The sequence below is a fragment of the Dama dama genome, chromosome 18 (assembly GCF_033118175.1).
Source record: "Dama dama isolate Ldn47 chromosome 18, ASM3311817v1, whole genome shotgun sequence".
Classification (NCBI taxonomy): Eukaryota; Metazoa; Chordata; class Mammalia; order Artiodactyla; family Cervidae; genus Dama; species Dama dama.
This window is the reverse complement of record NC_083698.1, coordinates 101429277-101447094: the sequence shown is the minus strand read 5'-3', so window position 1 is coordinate 101447094 and position 17818 is coordinate 101429277. Positions and strand designations below refer to the sequence as shown.

The 17818-nt window shown below is 44.9% G+C and overlaps 1 protein-coding gene across 4 annotated transcripts in view; it reads right to left on the bottom strand.

The window, feature by feature from the left end:
* CLCN1 (chloride voltage-gated channel 1) overlaps positions 1-17818 on the bottom strand; it is a 40786-nt gene that overhangs the window by 7205 nt on the left and 15763 nt on the right. For 3 of the 4 annotated variants that reach the window (XM_061165975.1, XM_061165978.1, XM_061165977.1), the window contains 13 exons: positions 16790-16915; positions 16252-16336; positions 15925-16026; positions 15524-15608; positions 15109-15258; positions 7968-8037; positions 7669-7779; positions 5529-5742; positions 5144-5277; positions 1184-1428; positions 780-891; positions 368-447; positions 107-145 (listed from right to left, as the gene is read on the bottom strand). In XM_061165975.1, the coding sequence (XP_061021958.1) occupies positions 107-145; positions 368-447; positions 780-891; positions 1184-1428; positions 5144-5277; positions 5529-5742; positions 7669-7779; positions 7968-8037; positions 15109-15258; positions 15524-15608; positions 15925-16026; positions 16252-16336; positions 16790-16915 (1553 nt within the window). The remainder of the gene's footprint in view (positions 1-106; positions 146-367; positions 448-779; positions 892-1183; positions 1429-5143; positions 5278-5528; positions 5743-7668; positions 7780-7967; positions 8038-15108; positions 15259-15523; positions 15609-15924; positions 16027-16251; positions 16337-16789; positions 16916-17818) is intronic. The other variant, XM_061165976.1, reaches the window with a different exon arrangement.

Here is a 17818-nt window from a genome sequence, read left to right as displayed (position 1 = left end):
ATCCCTGGTCAAGGAACTAAGATTTCTGCATGTCACACAGTGAGGCCAACAAAACATAACCAAACAGAAAAATGATTCACCCCAGCTTCCTGTTTCCTTTACTTACCTCTTCAGGAGACATGTTATCCACTAAATCCATTGAATCCTAGAGAAGAAAGACATAGGTCCAAGTTCCTTCCCTTTTCTTCCTTGTAGAACCATAACTGCCTCTCCCTGGCCAAGCCACAGATGCCTCTTTCCATCCCATCATCCCTTCCATATGATGACGTTTCTCTTCCCTGGTGGGACCTCTTCCCTCCCACCTTAAGGATCATGGGATTCTCACTCCTCAAAGACAAGTTCCCTTTCCCAACACATCTTTTCTCACCTGGGTCACTTTCTTCTTTTTGGGGCGAGCTCTGCCTAGCAAGCAGCGAAGCAGGGACCGAAAGATGGAGGGTCTTGGACCTGAGAGGAGTGGTGAATGGATGGAAATGGAGACAAAGCACTATCCATCCTGGGAGGAAACGGTTAGGGACCCCAAGCTGTCCTGATACTTTTGTCACAACAGGTTCGCATTTCTAGGTGCCTCACCTCTATAGGACCTCCCCTCTCCCACCCTCCTAATCCAGTCCTTGCCGCCACCCCCACCCCCCACTTTGGGACAGTAACATTGGACTCAAAGAATAGAAATCCCCTCCCACCATCCCTTGGCCTCATCCCTCCTCATAATAGCAGCATGCAGAGACAACCCACAAGGTGTGAGGCAAGGGTGAGATGCATGATGGGAGAATCTTTACCTGTAGACTCCAGTGCTTCCAGCTGCTGTTTGTGGCTGGGCAGGGGCCCATTGGACTCTTCGGGGGGCAGTGGATCAGTAGGAAGGGGGTGACGAGGAGGAAGAGAAGGCATCTGTAGAGAACAGTAAAAATTCTCACTCCTAGAGAAGAGGCTACCTTGTCCTGCCTGTACCAGCTGGTGTCCTGGGAAACCTATCTAATGCTATTGTTCTTTCCAGTTCATAAGTCCTCAGAGCTCTCTGAATTCTCATGGCTCCAAAATTTGCAACCTCATCTCCTTCAGTCCCTGGATGCAGGGGCACTGATCTCTTAGACTTTGTCAGTGATCAGCATCAATCCTCTCTCTTCCTGTTTTCCCTTGGTCCCATCTGTCCCGCTCCCCTGACCCTTCCCAGCCCGCTTACCTCGGGCTTCCCGTAGAGATCCTCATCTTCACCTTCATCCACAAAGGCAAAGGACTCAGGTCGACCCTGGGGCCAGGCGCCAGAGCGCCCCACCCCAGCCGGCCGCACCTTCCCGTCGAAGGGCAGCTCAGACAGCTTCCTCGCCATGTCCCGGGCCAACCGCAGCCTCCGCTCAGGACACAGGTGACGCTGCAGGAGGGACTGAAGTTCTGACCGCTCCACGGAGCCCAGCAGGATCATTGACTCTGGGGGAGACCCAGGCTCAGCCTGAGGACAGCTCGATCACCCCCTCGCCCCTCTCTCCACAGGATGGAGTCAGGGACTCAGCCCAGCGCCCGACTCTTTTCAGCTCTTACCCTCTCTTCCTAAAAACTCATTTCCAAAGTCTTTCAGGATTGAACCTCACTCAGTTCCTTTTATTTCACCCATTTAGCACTTAGGGACTCAATTGAGAGTACATTGTTGTTATTCAGTTGCTTAGTCGTGTCCGACTCTTTGGAACCCCGTGGACTATAGCCCACCAGGCTCCTCTGTCCATGGGATTTCCCAGGCAAGCATAATGGAGTGGTTTGCCATTTCCTTCTCCATGAGAGTATATTAACTGGTGCTAATTTGTACTTATTTTGATGCAGTCCTTACATAGACAGTTTGCAAACAGGTGAACTAGGAATTAAAATAGGCTCATCAACTCTGTCTCCAAAAGAAGACACATTAAAAACCATTCACACTGATATGGGACTATATTGGGCTGGACAAAAAGTTTGTTTGGGTTTTCTGGATCATCTTACGTGCTGTGTGCTATGCTTAGTCACTCAGTCATGTCTGACTCTTTATGACCTCAGGGACTGCAGCCTGCCAGGCTCCCCTGTCCATGGGAGTCTCCAGGCAAGAATATTGGAGTGGGATGCCAGGCCCTCCTCCAGGAGATCTTCCCAATCTAGGGATTGAACCCAGGCCTCCCGCATTGCAGGCGGATTCTTTACCATCTGAGCCACTAGGGAAGCCCACATCATCTTATGGAAAAACCCAAATGAACTTTTTGGCCAACCCAATACTTTGAAAAAAGGCTACAAGGATATCTGATGTTTAATCACTAAAATACTCTGGGTCCTTCTAGGCATAGACATAATGCCTCCTTTTTCAGGAAAAATTCTTTTATATTTATTGAGTGAGTGAGTAAGTGAAATCGCTCAGTCGTGTCCGACTCTTTGCGACCCCATGGACTGTAGCCTACCAGGGTCCTCCCTCCATGGGATTCTCCAGGCAAGAATACTGAAGTGGGTTGCCATTTCCTTCTCCAAGGGATCTTCCCAACTCAGAAATCGAACCCGGATCTCCTGCACTGCAGGCAGACACTTTAACCTCTGAGCCACCAGGGAAGCCCTTTATATTTATTAGCATTCCGTTACTATCATTAACATTTTCATTGCATTCTAAGACCATAATATTGCATGCGTGCTAAGTCACTTCAGACTCTTTGCAACCCTATGGACTGTAGCCCGCCAAGATCTTCTGTCCATGGGATTTCCGAGGCAAGAATACTAGAGTGGGTTGCCATGCTCTCCTCCAGGGCATCTTCCTGACCCAGGGATCAAACCCACATCTCTCGGATTGACCCCCATGTCTCTTACATCTCCTGCATTGGCAGGCAGGTTCTTTACCACTAGCATCACCTTAGAAGTCCAAGATGAAAAAAAAGTAGACAGAAGTCCAAGATTAAGGCAGTGTAACTGAGATAAATCTTACTGTTCGGTCTTGTGCTGTGTGCTATGCTAAGTCGCTTCAGTCCTGTCTGACTGTCCGATCCTAAGGACTGTAGCCCGCCAGGCTCTTCTGTCCATGGAATTCTCCAGACAAGAATAGTGGGTTGCCATGTCCTCCTCCAGGGGTTCTTCCTGACCCAGGGATCGAACCTGCATCTCTTATGTCTCCTGCATTGGCAGGCAGATTCTTTACCTGTTAAGTCTTAGTCATTACTATTAAAACCCTGCAACCCATCCTGTGTTCCTCTGCTTTAGAGGCCACTGAAAGGTATTTGGGAAAATATTAAAACTAAAGTAATTTGGATATTCTAATCATCTGAAATTAGAGCTAATAATTTAAATGGCTTCAAATGGCCCTATGATTCCATCACACTAATTCAAACATTAGACAAATATTTATTTAATATCTGGTAAATACCTATAAGGAAGAAGTCTGAGGGAGACAGATGTTATAGTCTCAGCCCTCAAAGGATACCGAATCTAGTGAGGAAGATAAGACATGGATATAGAAACCACAATAAGAAGTAATACAAAGCAAGATTAAGTGTCAGAGGTGGGAAGAAAGGATGGTGAAGGAAGTGAAATCACTACTTATCAAACATGTTTACTCCTTCACATGGAACAGTCTCATCTGCTCCTTAAATTGGGCATTAAAGAAGAACTGTCATTTAGCCATGGAGCAAAGAGAGCCACCTCAGGGGGTGTAAGATTTACAGATGAGCCTCATTATTCACAGATTCCCTATTTGTGAAGGCTTCCCTGATGGCTCAGTCAGTAAAGGATCCACCTACAATGTAGGAGACCCAGGTTCAATCCCTGGGTCAGGAAGATCCCCTGGAGAAGGAAATGGCAACCCACTCCAGTATTCTTGCCTGGAGAATCCCAGGAACAGAGAAGTCTGGTGAGCTACAGCCCATGAGGTTGCAAGAGCCAGAAACAATTTATCGACTAAACCACTTCCATTACCTATTTGTGAATTCACCCACTGGCTCAAGTGTATTTGTAACCCAAAATCAATAATACGTGCTGTGCTTTCCCCATCATTCACAGGCACATGTAAAGCAGCAAAAGATCTGAGGTGCCCCATGCACATGTTCCTGGTTGAGTCTGAACAGAGTGATAGGCTGCCTTTTTTTTTTCTAGCTTCATATTATAAACAAGTGTTCCTCTCGTGATCCATGGAATGTCATGATTTTTGTATTTTTGTGTTTCATGATGGTGATTTTGTTGTTTACAATTGCCCGCAAGCAAGAAGGCTGTGATGTGCCTTATGTAGAAAATACATGTGTTAGATAAGCTTTAGCTAGCCATGAGCTATCGTGCTGTTGGTCGTGGTGAGTTCCAAGTTAATGAATTAACAACAGATATTAAATAAGTTGTCTTTAAGGAGAAACACAGGGCTTCCCAGGTGGCACGGGTGGTAAAGAACTCGCCTGCCAATGCAGGACACTTCAGAGACATGGGTTCGATCCCTGGGTTGGGAAGATGCCCTGGAGGAGGGCATGGCAACCCACTCCAGTGTTCTTGCCTGGAAAATCCCCATGGACAGAGAAGCCTGGCGGGCTACAGTCCACAAGGTCACAAAGAATCAGACATGACCGAAGCAATTAAGCACACACACAAGGAGAAACACATTTAAGACAAGTGTATGCTGCTTTGACTACTTGAAGAAAATGTGACCAGAGGCTTGCAGGAACTTCACCTTGAATTTCCTTTGGGAGCAATGGTTCAGTGAAGTGAAAGTCACTCAGTTGTGTCCGACTGTTTGCGACCCCATGGACTATACAGTCCATGGAATTCTCCAGGCCAGAATACTGGAGTGGGTAGCCTTTCCCTTCTCCAGGGCATCTTCCCAACCCAGGGATTGAACCCAGGGCTCCCGCATTGCAGGCAGATTCTTTACCAGCTGAGCCACTAGGTTCAGTACAGTATCCTTAACTCAGTGTTCATGGCAAGTTTTTAGAACATAACTACAAGGAATAATGAGAATCAACTGTATTTCTTTCACTGGATTTTTAACTGTCTTCCTGTGCTTGTGTTATGTTTTCCTTCCTTGAAGATAATCGATTATGTTCCCTAAAGAGCAGAGGCTGGGTGGCCCCTACAGACAAGCGCTCACCCCAGTACTGCCTGCACTTCTGTGGCGCCTTTGTCCAGGTCACTAGCCCAGGAATCTGCTTTCTTCCCTCCCACTGACCTTTTGATTCAACCAGTGGTAAAGTCTTGACTGTGGTGGTCTGGAGCAGGTTTTGCAATTCCCCGTATGTGCAGGAAGCTGAAACAAACTTCACATCCCGTACCATGATGTCCTCAACAAAGATTGTAAATTTGCTATGGAGGGAGAAAGCACCGGGGAGGTTAGCCCCACCATATATGCCTGTCCCTTGACGGTCCCTTCCACTCCTCCCATGAAGTTTTTAGCATGCATTTGATCACTCACAAAATTATTAAGTACATGGGAATATAAAAATAAATTTAAAAAAGCAGTGCATCCAGACATCGACCCTAACCTCATTCTCAATCTCAGAACCTCCCACCCCCACCCCATCAGATCTGAGCTAATTCCAGCTGGTGCCCCTGACCTGAGCTGGTTCCAACCAAGGTCAGGCAAGTAGGGTAGCTTCTTGACCTGGATGATGCTGTCATAAAGGGAGGGCTGCAGGCTCTGAGCCACCATGTTGGCCAAGATAACAGCCACCATCATGGGTAGGATGTGAGCAATCTGACCCGTTAGTTCGAAGCAAATCACGGCCGTGGAGACTGTGTGGGACACCGCACCAGTCAGCGCTGCTGCTCCTGGAATCAGACACAGACGTGCACCCTGGGTTAGGGCCGCCTTTCTTGGCATGGCGGCTATGTGGGGGGTGTGACGGGAGTGGCACGGAGGGGAGAGCTGACCCTGGACAGTGCCAGCACTCCTGAGATGACCGTATGTCACGTAGGGGCTAGAATGCTGAGCTGTTAGAAAATCATTTTGATCTCATTCTATGACCTTTGGCAACTTAAAAAACTTTGTGTGTCGAAATTTTCATTTATAAAATATGGTGATGTGCTATCTGTTCCTTGCTTTTAAACAACTGGGTCACTCTTAACTGAGCATTTTAAAAACCCATTTACAGCATTTTATTTTGGGCCTCAGGTTCTGATGCCAACAATTCATGAGCGGACTCAAAACCCAAGAATTCTGCTGTGGGCTTGGAGCAATGAGATCCTGATTCTATTTCTCAACTGTATAAGAAGAACTTAATCCTTCTGGAACCCCATGCTCTCATCTCTAAGGTGAAACGGGTCATTAGATAAGTTCTAAGGCCCTTGCAGGTCTAAAACATTATGATTCCATAAGCTCTTTGAAGATAGAATCTGTCTTACTTGTTTTTGGTTATGATTTCCCATCAGCCAAAGAGTCCCTAGTGCATTAACTTTATTTCTTATTTAAACATGGGAAGATATACTATGAGAAAAGATGCTGGGGAAGCCACACATGAAAATAGAATAAGAAAAAGTCACAAAAGATAAAGATTGGGAGGAATGGTTTTACTGGATAGTGCATGCAATATACTACAGAACATTAACACAGGAGAGAGATATATATATCCCATATATAAGCCAATGTATGTATGTGTGTGTGTGTGTGTATATATATATATATATATATATATACATAGGCTTCCTGGGTAGCTCAGTGGTAAAGAATTCGCCTGCTAATGCAGGAAGCACAGAATACATGGGTTTGATCCCTGGGTCAGAAAGACCCCTTAGAGGAGGGCATGGCAACCCACTCAACCCACTCCAGTATTCTTGCCTGGTGAATCCTATGGACAGAGGAGCCTGGTGGGCTACAGTTCATTGGATCACAGAGTCGGACATGGCTTAAGTGACTTAGCACGCATGCATGCTAAGGGAAATGTCTACCAGGGAGGTTGAAGGGATATCTGAGAGGCGTGAAGATAGGGAATAATCGCAGATGCAAGAAGTTTCTGTATAGAACTGTGATGGGGGACTAAGGTCACCTTGTGTTCTATAAAGCTGATTAGTTCTTCTATATCAAAGGAAGCATGGCCTTAGATGTCACGGGATTTTGGTAAAGAGGAGAGGGAGGGAGGAAGCATAATAATTCTAGGGAATATCCTGGTCATTTTGTTAAACATGGTTTTTGGGTGGAAGGGACTATACATGTAATGGGAAAAGATAATCTCAGACTCTCAAAATGTTAGGAGTGTAAGACATCTCAAAGTCATTTTAGAATAAAGAAACTAAGGTGCAGAAAGGCAGGTAATCTGCCCCATGGTCATCCAGTGACAAGAGGTAGGGATGAGACCAGAGCCCACATTTCTGAGCTCTTAGTCATGTGTTCCTAAGTCTCATCAACATGAGCACACCTGCAGGTAGAAGTATTCAAGCCAGTCACAAGCACTGTTGTTTCCACGATTCTTTGGAGAAAAAGAAAAAGCCCTTACCAAATACTCAGAGGCAATCCTAGATGTTCTCATCCTTATTATCTCATTTAATCCCTATAATCCCTATTCTGTGTGAAGAAATAGGGAGGCTCAAAGATGTTTAATGAGAGCTAATTAGAGTCAGAGCCAAGGGCTGATTATTTAAATAAAAGTTGAATTAAATAGCATTAAATTAAGACCATTATTGTATAGCCTGGAATGCAGATGTCATGGGAGAGCCTGAGTGTGGGTACCTGGGGTTACAGAAGGGTGGAGTGTGTCTTACCAATAACTGCGTAGCCCCCAGGTAGGATCTTGTAGATGATGTCATCAAATAAGATACCATCTGGGAAAAGCATGGCCATGATCTCTCCTACTAGCCTTCCGAATGCAGCTCCTAGGGAGAGACCAAAAGAAGGAAGGTGTTGAGAGAGTCAAGGTCTTTATCCTCCATTTTTTAAGAGCCAATGCCTCCTTGGGTGCTAAGACTGAACACAAGCCCCCAGTATTCCAGGCCTTTCCTTATTTTCACAGTACCCTAGCCTGAACCACCAGTAAGATCCCAGGCTTCCCATCAGAACTTACCAAGCACGAACACAGGCATGAAACCTCCGCAGGGTATGGGCATGGTGGTGGCCACGATGGACATCCAGAACTGGGGTAAAAAGAGGCATCAGCGCACCCTCTAGACTGTGTCCAACACACACACACACACACACACACACACTCACAACCCCCTTCCCACTACTTTCCTGCTTCTTGTTCCAAGAGTTACAGAAATCCTGGGAGAGCCAATCCTTCTGGAAGTCATCTTGTCTGTCACCTTCCCCCAGAACCAAAAAAAGCATGGAGCACTCAGGCTAAGATATCACCAAAGACAACATTATAAGAAGGTTCTTCCAGGCAGTTAACCCAAATCGCTCCTACTTGGAGTGACAATATTTGCCTTTAGGTGATCAAAACAAGGATTGGGGCTGCAGGGGACTCCTCTGTCACTGTCCCCAAAGGGCCCTAGCCCACTGTATCCTCTTAACCCCAAAAGGTCACCTCAGCAGAGCAGCCTGAAGCTCTTGAACCTCGAGGATATCTTTTCCTGGCCAGACTATGTTTCTGAAAAAGAGCCTCATTTCCAAGTGGCAGACACCTTCAAGTCATAGTGACTTACTGTGTGACTGATTTAGCTTCAGTAAGGTTATTTACAAAGCCATCTACATGGCAAACCTCACAAAGGAACCTGGAGTGAAGACAGCCCTGGCCGAGCCATTTGCTTTAACATTTTCCTTTAACATCAAATCACCTTCAACAAAGATCAGAAAATCAGATCTGTCCTGACCAACTTGCAAGAGCACATTGCAAGAGCCAGCTAAGCCAGCCAGTGTCATAGATAAGAACTCCAAGGCCAAGGTAGAATTCCAAAAGGAATTGGGATGATTTTACCAAAAGTAATATGTACAATTGCTTTATGATGTTGTGTTGGTTTCTGCCATACATTTATCATTGTCTTTTGAGGTCAGCCCTGGCTCAAGGGAATCTCTCTAAGGTTCAGAAAATGAGAAACTTTATTTCTCATTAGTTTACAATAAAGTTGGTGCAGTTTTTCAGTTGTAAATATTTTTATCCTGGTAATTTGTTTTGCAGATGGTGACTGCAGCCATGAAATTAAAAGATGCTTACTCCTTGGAAGGAAAGTTATGACCAACCTAGATAGCATATTAAAAAGCAGAGACATTACTTTGCCAACAAAGGTCTGTCTAGTCAAGGTTATGGTTTTTCCAGTGGTCATGTATGGATGTGAGAGTTGGACTGTGAAGAAAGCTGAGTGCCGAAAAATTGATGCTTTTGAATTGCGGTGTTGGAGATTATTGAGAGTCCCTTGGACTGCAAGGAGATCCAACTAGTTCATCCTAAAGAAGATCAATCCTGGGTGTTCATTGGAAGGACTGATGCTGAAGCTGAAACTCCAATACTTTGGCCACCTCATGCGAAGAGCTGACTCACTGGAAAAGACCCTGACGCTGGGAGGGATTGGGGACAGGAGGAGAAGGGGACGACAGAGGATGAGATGGCTGGATGGCATCACCGACTCCATGGACATGGGTTTGAGTAAACTCCGGGAGTTGGTGATGGACAGGGAGGCCTGGCATGCTGCGATTCATGGGGTCGCAAAGAGTCTGACACGACTGAGACTGGACTGAACTGAATTTGTTTTGACCCTTAGCTGCTGTCATCCTTCACCAAATTAGTTTGAGACCTTTTTCTAAGATTGGTTTACTTATTTTGGAAGTCATATGTAAACTGGTTGCTTAATTTATATATTATGTTGCATATTTTTGTTTCTTTTACAGATATTTCAAAAGTTCAATCACTAGTCTTTTTCCCATTCTATTTCTCAGTTCTTTTGCCTACTCTGCTGCGAATATGGGCTTTCCTTGTGGCTCAGCTGGTAAAGAATCTGCCTGCAATGTGGGAGACCTGGGTTTGATCCCTGGGTTCGGAAGATCCCCTGAAGAAGGGAAAAGCTACCCATTCCAGTATTCTGGCCTAAAGACTTTCATGAACTGTATAGCCCATGGGATCACAAAGATGAAAAACTGTACCAACTTTATTGTAAACTAATGAAAATAAAGTTTCTCACTTTCTGAACCTTAGAGAGATTCCCTTGAGCCAGGGCTGACCTCAAAAGACAGTGATAAACATACGGCAGAAACCAACACAACATTGTAAAGCAATTTGCCCGCAATTAAAAATAAATTTAGAAAAAAGACAATGATAAAGGCTCTGAGAAGCCTTTGTCCCAGAAGCTCTGAGATCAAGCTAAATACATATTTGTCAGAATGCACGTGTGCATGCTAAGTCACTTCAGTCGTGTCCAACTCTTTGCAACCCTATAGACCTTTGCCCACCAGGCTCCTCTGCCCATGGGAGTCTCCAGGCAGGAATACCTCAGTGAGTTGTCATTTCCTTCTACAATTGTCAGAATAGAACTATTTAAAACAGCAAAGTTGAGAACAGCAGAGTTAAATGTATAAATGAAGAGGGTTGCAGATTGCAAATTCCTTGTGTGTGTAACAAGCGTTTGCCTTGTCTCTGCCTTCTCTCAGTACCAGCACAGTGCTCAGTAATTGCAGGTAGGATGTAGGTAGGTAGGAGGTAGGTAGGTAGGAGGTAGGAAGGTAAGTTAAGTAGGCAGGAAGGAAGGAAAGAAAGAAGAGTTTCGTCAAACAGTATTCATACAAAGCGAAAATGCTTCTCGGAGCTAATATTTGCTTAAAACACCCACCAGTAACGCTTGCAGGGGAACTTGTTTGAACTGGGATGAGCAGACATCACGGAAGGCTACCCCACTGGACTGTCCGGAGACGGAGTTCTAGATGCTGATAGTTTAAGCTTCTTAAGGGATCCTGACTCATATAACATTTGGAAACCTCTTGAACTATTCCCTACTATCTCTTTGGAATAAGTACATGAAAGCCATAAGGGATTTTGTAGGCTCAGGTTAATCTGAAAGCTCCAGTAATACAGATAATAGGTGGCCGATGCATCTGATTTCAGAGGATGAACTTTAGATTATCTTCCAAGATACGCGTAAGAACAGGATCAGCATCACAGGAAGCTGAAAGTTATCAACTCCTGCAGCACAGAGGTGGACGCTTGACACTAGCAAACTTTTTGAGTTGTTAGCACACAAAAGGGAAAATCCAGAAGCAGGGCAAGTGATCTGGAACACAAATTACTCCCAAGATTTTAAGCCCCCAGTTCTAGAGAAGTGGGAAACTAGAGACCCCTTCTCACAGATTGTGTTTTATTTAGATGCTTCACAAGGAGGAACCAAGGGAAGATTAGGCAAGAATTCTCCAGAGCCTCGGGCTGTATTGAGAACTCAATGATACTAGCTAATAACGTTAGACTCATTAAAAAGGAAATGGAGATGTTGTAATCATATTCATACTCATTAGAGACACACCAGACTCACAACAAGATGATAACTTTCCATGTCTTAAAATTGAGAAGATGGAAGTTCCCTTCATCAGTGTTTTATAAAAGAGCTGAACTGAGAATCCAATCTGTGAACACGGATACTGCCAGAAGACCACATGGGCTAAATTTCAAATCAGACTGTGGAAAAATAGTTCTAGTCAATTCTATGTTTTAATGTGGTTAGGTATCTTTACTGTCCCCGTTTTGGAAATAAGGGTATGGTTATATGTCCAGTGATAGGAGAGTGAAGATGCTGGAAGCAGTGATAACTAGGTAATGTAGATTTATAGCAGTGGATAGCTTTACATTTAGAATATTATAGAATAGTACAGGCTGGCTGCAAACTGTTGGGCTTGAAATATAGCCCAAGAAATGTGAGCTGCTTTTCTTTAAAAAAAAAAAATTAATTTATCGGCTGTGCTGGGTCTTTGTCGCTGCCCAGGCTTTTCTCTAGCTGTGGCAAGCGAGGGCTACTCTCTAGCTGTGACAGCACTTCTCGCCTCTCACTATGGAGCACAGGTTCCAGGGCACCCAGACTTCAGTAGTTGTAGCACCTGGGCTCCAGAGCACAGGCTCAATAGTCGTGGTGCACGGGCCTATCTGCTCCATGGCATGTGGGATCTTCCCAGAGCAGGGATCAAACTCGTGTCTCCAGCATTGGCAAGTGGATTCTTTATCACTGAGCTGCCAGAAAAGCCCCAAGTTTCTTTTCTGGATTCTCTTATATGTAGACATTAATGAGGATGTAATTAAGTAAGAAATTAGTGAGTGACATACAGCTTAGTCCTTCTACATAATCCAAGTAGGTTTCTCAGAATAAACCTCATTCTGTAAAGTGGGATCCAGAGATATGCTTGGGAAATATCTGGGGAAATGAGGCGAGGCATGAAGGAGATGTTGAAAATATATACAGAATTTTGTTTCTCCAAAAATTTTCAAATGCTTAATGTTTCAAAAATATATATGATCCCAAAGAAACAGTTCAATCTAGAGGAGTATCACAAACACAGAATTATTATCATTGAACAATAAATCCTGAGATGCCATCAAAACTTGGACTTGGTTGCTGCAGATGGGTTTGTATGCTCAACAGCTAATTACAAGGAGCTGGGGTTTATAAATTAGAAAAGATAAACTCTATAATGAAAAATCAGATCCCTAGCAAGACACAGAGAAGTTTATGACTAAAAAATATCAAATCTTTTGAAGGAAGAAATGAAAATGATCTAATTAATAAAGTAGGTGTGCAAAATATGGAAGCCATAGACCTAATTAACCCATGTAGAATGGAATAAGAAACAGAATACATAAATACAGCTCCCAGAACCCCAAAGCAAATCCTGAAAACATAAGTGACAGAGCTGGAACCTGGTATGTCAAGCACTTGGTATCTCTAATCATAAGACCATTGACAATCACATTAAATGAGCAGCAAAAAACCAATTAGAAATTTTTAAATAGCTTTTTCCAACCACAAGCATTAGATATGCCAAAGATCAATAATCAAGTATCTCATATTTGGCACACAGTAGGTGCATTAGAACACTTATTGAATAAATGGATGAATGAATCCACTACAGCTATTACAATATAACTTAGTGACTCATATCCTATGGAAATAGAGTTTCACAGTAAGTATCAAGAATAAGTTGCATACCGCAATTAGACAGTAGCCCCCACTCGCTGCAACTAGAGAAACCCCACGTGCAGCAACAAAGACCCAGCGCAGCCAAAAACAATTAATTTTTAAAAAAAGATTCTCTTTAAAAAAGAATAACTTAATAAACATGAAAGTTCAATGTGGACAGAACTCTCTGACTTTGGTAAATTATATGGGAATGAAGAACAGAAGAACTGCCTTTTGCTGGTAAATTCTTAAAAGGCAAGGTATCCAGTGATAACACCAACCAGAACACTCCTTATGCATGATTCTGAACATCTAGATGCCTCCTGCTTTATTGTCTATATTTTATTTTAAACATATCAAGTTTTGTGGATTCATCTAAAGTCTGCCCAAAAGTACTGTTAAATCCACTAAAATGTATGTAAAAAATTGTGCTATAGACTAAAATAGAATCGTTACTTGGATTTGTTGAAAAGAAAATCAAATGAAAGCCCTAATATATAGAGAAAAATCATGGGCTATTCAGACAAGGTTTAGCCACTAAGTCATGTCTGACTCTTGCGATCCCATGAGCTGGAGCCCACCCGGCTCCTCTGTCCATGGGACTCTCCAGGTGAGAAAATTGGAGTGGGTTGCCATTTTCTGCTCCAAATATATACAGGAAAATCATGGGCTATTCAGACAAGACATACTATTAATAATGAGGCAATCATCAATAAGAGAGAAAAAGACAAACAGCAATTATAACAGATGTCACAACCAGGGGTGGAAATAAAAATAACCTTGTACAAGGCAGTAACTGAAAAGTCTATATCCATGTGATCCTTGATGGGAAGATATGAGAAAGAACCAATGTAAGTAAAAGAGATCAGCTTTTGTTTCCTAACTTAAGTTAGAAGAAAATGGTTTAAGAATGGCAAAATCCTCACAGCCTCACTACCTCAATAGAGAATAATAATATTGTAAAAATTATTTATAGTCACTAATAAAATGGACTTAAATATTTTATCTCTTTTGCAATTCTAGAGAAGAGATTATCCACCAGACTGGGAGAAAAATGGATATGCAAATCATCTGAAAATGGGTAATCAGATGCTGGAGATGAAGTACCTAATTATCTAATATGTGGAGAGATTTGGTTAATTTATCTGAGGTCTTCACACAGTTATTGTATTGCTTAAGCTCTGTCTTGTCCCTATTTACTCAGCGGCTGCGGTGTCTCAATAATTTAGCAAGTGGAACCTTTAGAAGGGTTATAATAATTATGACAACATCATGAAGTTGACATGAATGGAACATTAACCCAGATATTGGTTCAGTTTTCTAGATGAGCAACTTATTAATACTTAGGCTCTGATTTCCAAGTTGTGTTTTTTAGGTTGGACAAAGACCAGGCCAAGTTTTACCCTTCCCTACCTTATGGAGAAGGAAATGGCAACCCACTCCAGTACTCTTGCCTGGAAAATCCCATGGATGGAGGAGCCTGGTAGTCTACAGTCCATGGGGTTGCAAAGAGTCGGACATGACTGAGCAACTTCACTTTCACTTTCACCTTATGCGAAGGAGCTTCCCTAGTGGCTCAGACGGATTCCACGATTTCACAGGTGGCGCTGCTGCCGCTGCTAAGTCGGTTCAGTCATGTCCGACTCTGCGACCCCATAGACAGCAGCCCACCAGGCTCCCCCGTCCCTGGGATTCTCCAGGCAAGAACACTGGAGTGGGTTGCCATTTCCTTCTCCAATGCATGAAAGTGAAAAAAGTGAAGTCGCTCAGTTGTGTCCGACTCTTAGCGACCCCATGGACTGCAGCCTACCAGGCTCCTCAGTCCATGGGGTTTTCCGGGCATGAGTACTGGAGTGGGGTGCTATTTCCTTCTCCACAGGTGGCACTAGTGGTAAAGAATCTGCCTACCAATGCATGAGCTGTACGAGGAAATGGCAACCCGCTCCAGTACTCTTGCCTGGAAAATCCTGTAGACAGAGAAGCCTGGTGGGCTACAGTCCATGGGGTCGCAAAGAGTCGGATACACGGGGCGCACACACACACACACACACCCCTTATGCAAACCCTGGTTCCTAGATTGAAAACAGAAGCTCAGGGCGTCAGGGGTGTAGGGAGAGGTACCTTCATGATGAAGAAGAGGAGGAGGACGATAACAACACTGGCTTTGGGGTGGATCCACACAGCTGACCGGCCCAGGCTCTCGGGGTCCCCCATATGTTTTACCCACGTATTGTTGTCGAACAGGGTACTGATGGCTTCCCGAGGCATCAGCTGTGAGAGGAGGAAGCAAAAGGGAGCAGTTCTCCAGAGATGTTCGGTACTTCCATTTTTTTTAAAGAGAACCGATTCCCTGGTCTCATTTTTCATGGGTCCCTTTCCGCTTTTTTCTCAGGGAGCGATGCCATCCGTGGGCAAAAACATGTATGCTCAGAAGCCCGAGGGTCACCTGCGCCACTTCCTCTTTTCCACGTGGTCCCGTCCTGGTTTAGTCTCAGTGACCTGACCCCCACCCTCAAAGGTCACCCTTGGAGCTGACCTCTCCAGCCATGAACTGCCCTATTCCTGGAGGAAAGGTGAAGGAGGCGATGACAAAGGTGATGATTCCAGGATAGAGCAGGCGGCTGGAAAAGAAACAGGATTAATTACTTAGAATTAATCCTCATCCTGATTTGGCCAACCCACAGTGGATGCCACACTGGACCCTGGGAATCCGAAGTTTCCTGGCGTCCCCTGTGGTCTCAGGCCATTAAACGGAGCACTCTCTCCACCAATAAGCAATCTTTAAAGGGGGAAACCACACCGCTTGTCCCTAGTAGGGTATCCGGGCTTCTGTATTTTATCACAAGCCACCGAAAGGCATTTAACACCTTCCTCCAAGATTAAAAGGGAGGAACTCTTGGAGAAACCAGAGAGTAAACGGGTAGGGCAGTGACTCACTGCTTAGCCAGAAACTGGCTGAGGGCTTTGTGCTTTCGGACGCCGAGCATGACTTGGCGATGCAGATACACAAACACAGCTCCCAGGAACCCACAGCAAATCCTGAGGGTGGAAGCCATACAGAAATGAAACCCTCATCCCTCGGCCCTGGCCAATGCAGGGAAGCAAATACCAGGCGTCCACCTGTCCTTTCTACCCACCTCCCCCCCAGCAATTTCCACCTTACCCCTGCCCATGCCAACTTCCCAGCTTGGGTCCTTTCCAATCCAATGCTCTGCCCCAACCCTGCCCCCACCCCCCCACTCCCAGAGCAGCCAAGCCACTGACCCAATAATCGCAAAGGCTGGGAGTTCCTGCAGGTCAAAGGGGAAGTCCATTCGGAAATTGGTTCTGAAGAGGGCTGTGATGGTGACTACAGGATGGAAAGACCAAGGTCATGGTGGGAGTGTCACAGAAGCCATCGAGAAGGACCCAAGGTCATCAGCCTTCAGGATTAAAGCTTCCTCCAAGCCCACCATCCCCTCTATTTAATTTCTTTTTCCTAACACTACTGGCAGAGACAGGCTTCCCTGGTGGTTCAGTGGTTAAGAATCTGCCTGCCAAGGCAGGAGATGCAGATTCGATGCCTAGATCAGGAAGATCCCCTGGAGAAGGAAATGGCAACCCACTCCAGTATTCTTGCCTGGAAAATTCCATGCACAGAGGAGCCTGGTGGGCTACAGCCCATGGGCTTGCGGAAGAGTCAGACACGACTTAACGACTAAACAACTGGCAGAGACACTCCCCCACTCCACGACCTGTACCCTTGCCCTCTATATACCCTTGGGCCTTAGTCCCACTTCCCAGATGATGCTTCCCATGTTACCAGCATCCTTGTTCCACACGGCCAGCACTCGGAAAACAAAGGCGCTGAACGTGGCTGCAAAGAATCCTCGCCAGTAGTTCCTCACAGCGAAGTATGTAGAGGTGACCTCGATGCTAAACAGCACTCCTACAGGGCAAGGAAATCGGGTCAGGTGCAGGCCAGGGTAAGGTTGTCTCCCACACCCCCACCCCGGGCACCCCAGGAGCTTTGGCTCCTTGAGCCACGAGGGGGAGCAGTAGTGGGAATGGATGGTCTTTTGGAGTATACCATGCTCTAAACCATATACCTGCCCATGCTAGCAGTTTTTGCAGACCAGAGAGATGGTCCAACAAGATACAGAGAGGATGGAAAATGAGGGGGCTTTAACCCACAACATGTGAACGGTCGTGCCTGTTCCACCCCTTTGAAATCAGGGCTGGGTGGAATTCACAGTTGTCTGATATCCACAGGAATCTGAAATTTTTCTGCAGAAAAGTTACAAGAGGGAAAACTTCCACAGTGAGTGCTCACCAGAGTACTAAGCAGAGCTCAAGATTTATAGGGACTCCCCATAACGCCTCCCCCCACCCCCACAATCTCTCCTCCCTTCTCCCATGTGCCATGTACCATGGCAACATTTAGGGAAGAAATAAGAAAAACAAAAAGGAAGGGACTTTGTAAGAGCTGACAGTACTCAGTATTCCAAGAGAGGATTCATTAATATTTTTTGAAATCAAAATGTAAAAACCTGACTTAAAAGGACCAGATCCAGCAGGGGAAACCAAGAAGCTCAAAGAAGTTACAAACCATTATGCTCAAGAAAGGAGAGTGAGGTAGAAGGCAAGCTAATTGAGAGTCCTAAGTTGTCCTGTTTCTGAGAGTAGATGCTGGAGCAGAAATGAGAAGGTAAATAAACAGAAAAATAGCAAGAGCTGGTGGAAACAAAGGAAGGAAGCTAACAAGGGCATAAAAGACTCAAGAGATACAAAGAAAATAATCTTTACACATACCACGAATCGGAGAGAAGACTATGATTAGATGCAAAGTGGA